This window comes from Phytophthora parasitica, assembly GCF_000247585.1.
Source record: "Phytophthora parasitica INRA-310 unplaced genomic scaffold supercont2.2, whole genome shotgun sequence".
Classification (NCBI taxonomy): domain Eukaryota; phylum Oomycota; class Peronosporomycetes; order Peronosporales; family Peronosporaceae; genus Phytophthora; species Phytophthora nicotianae.
The window spans coordinates 596956-599121 of record NW_008648988.1 but is presented as its reverse complement, the minus strand read 5'-3'; the positions used below and the strand labels follow the sequence as shown (position 1 = coordinate 599121).

The following is a 2166-nucleotide window of genomic DNA, read 5'->3' as shown; positions in this document are numbered from 1 at the left end:
AGTGGCGGAGGCGAAGGCAGGCGGCATCCGCGAAAAATTACTGGCATGCGTGGAATCCAATCCCGATGTACGTTTGCCTAGGAGAACCTCACGGGGTTATTTGACTATACCAATGATTAACTCGAATATCTTGTGTTTGCTCCATGGTATATATATTACAGAGATCATCCGAGGCGCTACGCGAGCTTTTTGAGGAAATTGCCAAGGAAGAAAGTGACTGTAGCAGGTTCGTGTCTTGAAGGTACTTCGGTTCGTTATTGTTGCTTAAATGTCCGTCCTGTGTTCATCCAGTGCGAAGCGCGGAGGCGACCTGGGACCGTTCACGCGCGGCAAGATGACCCCCTCTTTTGAAAAGGCTGCGTTTGCTCTTAAAGTTGGCGAACTCAGCGACTTGGTGGAGAGCGACAGCGGCGTCCATGTCATTCTCCGCATCGCATAACTAAATTCTCATACTCCAGACCCGGGACGGATGAATAAAACCCAGCGCCAACCAAAGATGCTGACTTCTGCCCGCAGCATTTATCACACAGCACAACCTTGTTGGGGTTTGTTTGTGTTACCCAGTCATACAAAATGAAACTTGTGCGGCGTTGGTGAATGATGAATACATTGCGCCAACATTCACGTATGACGAGTTGATGACAGTCTATGGGGATGGATATATTAGCTAGGAAGCCAGAAAACAGTCTAAAGCTCGAACACCTTGGCAAACACGTTGTCCTCCTCTTTGTCTTCAGCGTCGGCACCGTTCGAGAAGAGACCATTGCAAGGCTGGAAGGCAAGAGGCACCTTGCCCTTCTCCTTACGCTTTAGCTGCTTGTCGAATAGGCTCTTGTACGTGATCTCCATGCTCTCGTCCACATCCACAAACTGGTGACGTAGCTTCTCCTCGAACATCCGCGCCTTCAATGCAACATCAGCGTTGTAATGATGCTTCATCGTGTACAACTCCCACAGAGAACTCTGCAGGGCATTGCACTTGATCGGGTCCAGCTCGTCGTTAATGAACGGGTCGTGACCGTCCTTCAGCACCAGCTCCGTCTTCTCACTGGACAGTTTTTTGGCTGCAGCATCGACAGCAGACCCACTCGACAGTTCCTCTCGACGCTTAGCAGCCTTTTCTGCTGCGGTGAACGCACCGGTGCGGTGGATGAGCTGCAGACATTCCTTGTGGCGCAAGATCAGGTTGTACACCATCGGGATAATGAACAGGATAGCGCCAGGCTCGGCTGTCAACGCACTGCGTGACAACCGCTTGGCGAATGCTGCTACCGTGTATGCCGGTAAATGCGTAGATGACAGGAAGAGGTTCAGTAGACCGAAGAAGCGGTCGCGCTGCTTGGCTGAATACAGCGAGGGATCGTCCAGTAGTGCGTACAGCTTGTTGTAGAAGTCCGGCGAGTCAAAATTATAGTCCTGAATGAGGATGAACAGACTGTTGAGCGCCAGCAAACTCGTGACGCCGCCGATGCTGTACGAGTCAGTGAGGAAGTCTGCAAGTAGCAGCGGATTTACCAGGTGTGGCATGATATCGTCCGGGAGCTGCACTAGCACCTTCTTGTATGAAGCCTGGGGTAATTTGTGGCGCAGTACAGCAATCCAGGCAAGACTGAACGCGTGCTGATGTTGCTTCACGCTGTGAAGACCCCTCGTTTTCTTTGTTTTATTCGCCTTTGAGTCCGCAGCCTTCCGCTTCGTTCCAGCAGTAGCGAGCACCTCTTCCTCCTCGTCATCGCTCTCTTCGTCACTGCTCACCAACTCTTGCTCCGGCAAGTTCGAGTTTTTGGGTTCCACAAGGAACGACGTGATTTCCTCTGCGTCATACGGCATCTGCACCATTCCGAGCAAGCGCAGCGCATTGGCAACCAGCGTCAAGTCCTGCTCCTCTGCGTTGTCCAGAATTTGCGCCAGATTCTTCAGCTATTAAAAAAAACATCCAAGCATCAGTTCCTCGCAATAATGTATTACTGTAACAGTATCAATCAGCCGTACCATGTAGTACTGGACGTCCATGTAGGCACCGACGTATTCGCCCTTGAACACACTGGCCAGCTCCCCCTTGAGCTTCTCCGTTTTCGCCAGCTCCTGCACCACGCGCGCAAATGTTTCGTTGCCAAAAGCGGGAGCGTTTTCTCCACGAATCTCGCCCTCACGAGAGACAAATTC

The 2166-nt window shown here is 51.6% G+C and overlaps 2 protein-coding genes across 2 annotated transcripts; one reads left to right on the top strand and one right to left on the bottom strand.

Annotated features, from left to right (window-relative positions):
- Window positions 1–65: 65 nt before the first annotated feature.
- Window positions 66–439, top strand: PPTG_02245 (peptidyl-prolyl cis-trans isomerase ESS1; the record flags this gene model as incomplete). The annotated part of the gene is made up of 3 exons (XM_008893285.1): window positions 66–95; window positions 162–226; window positions 292–439. The coding sequence occupies 3 exons, from the start codon at window positions 66–68 to the stop codon at window positions 437–439; spliced, it is 243 nt and encodes an 80-aa protein (XP_008891533.1).
- Window positions 440–594: 155 nt separating this feature from the next.
- PPTG_02244 (hypothetical protein) lies at window positions 595–2143 on the bottom strand. The gene is made up of 2 exons (XM_008893284.1): window positions 1993–2143; window positions 595–1920 (listed from the first exon to the last, which is right to left on the bottom strand). Exons 1-2 carry the CDS (start codon window positions 2011–2013, stop codon window positions 688–690), a joined length of 1254 nt encoding a protein of 417 aa, XP_008891532.1. The 5' UTR covers window positions 2014–2143; the 3' UTR covers window positions 595–687.
- Between the last annotated feature and the right edge of the window lie 23 nt (window positions 2144–2166).

Bases quoted from the DNA above. Each gene is read 5' to 3' on its own strand.
- PPTG_02244 (XM_008893284.1), bottom strand. From the start codon at position 2,013: ATGGACGTCCAGTACTACATG. The intron at 1,921-1,992 runs GTACGGCTGATT...TTTTTTTAATAG, and splicing joins TGGACGTCCAGTACTACATG to CTGAAGAATCTGGCGCAAAT.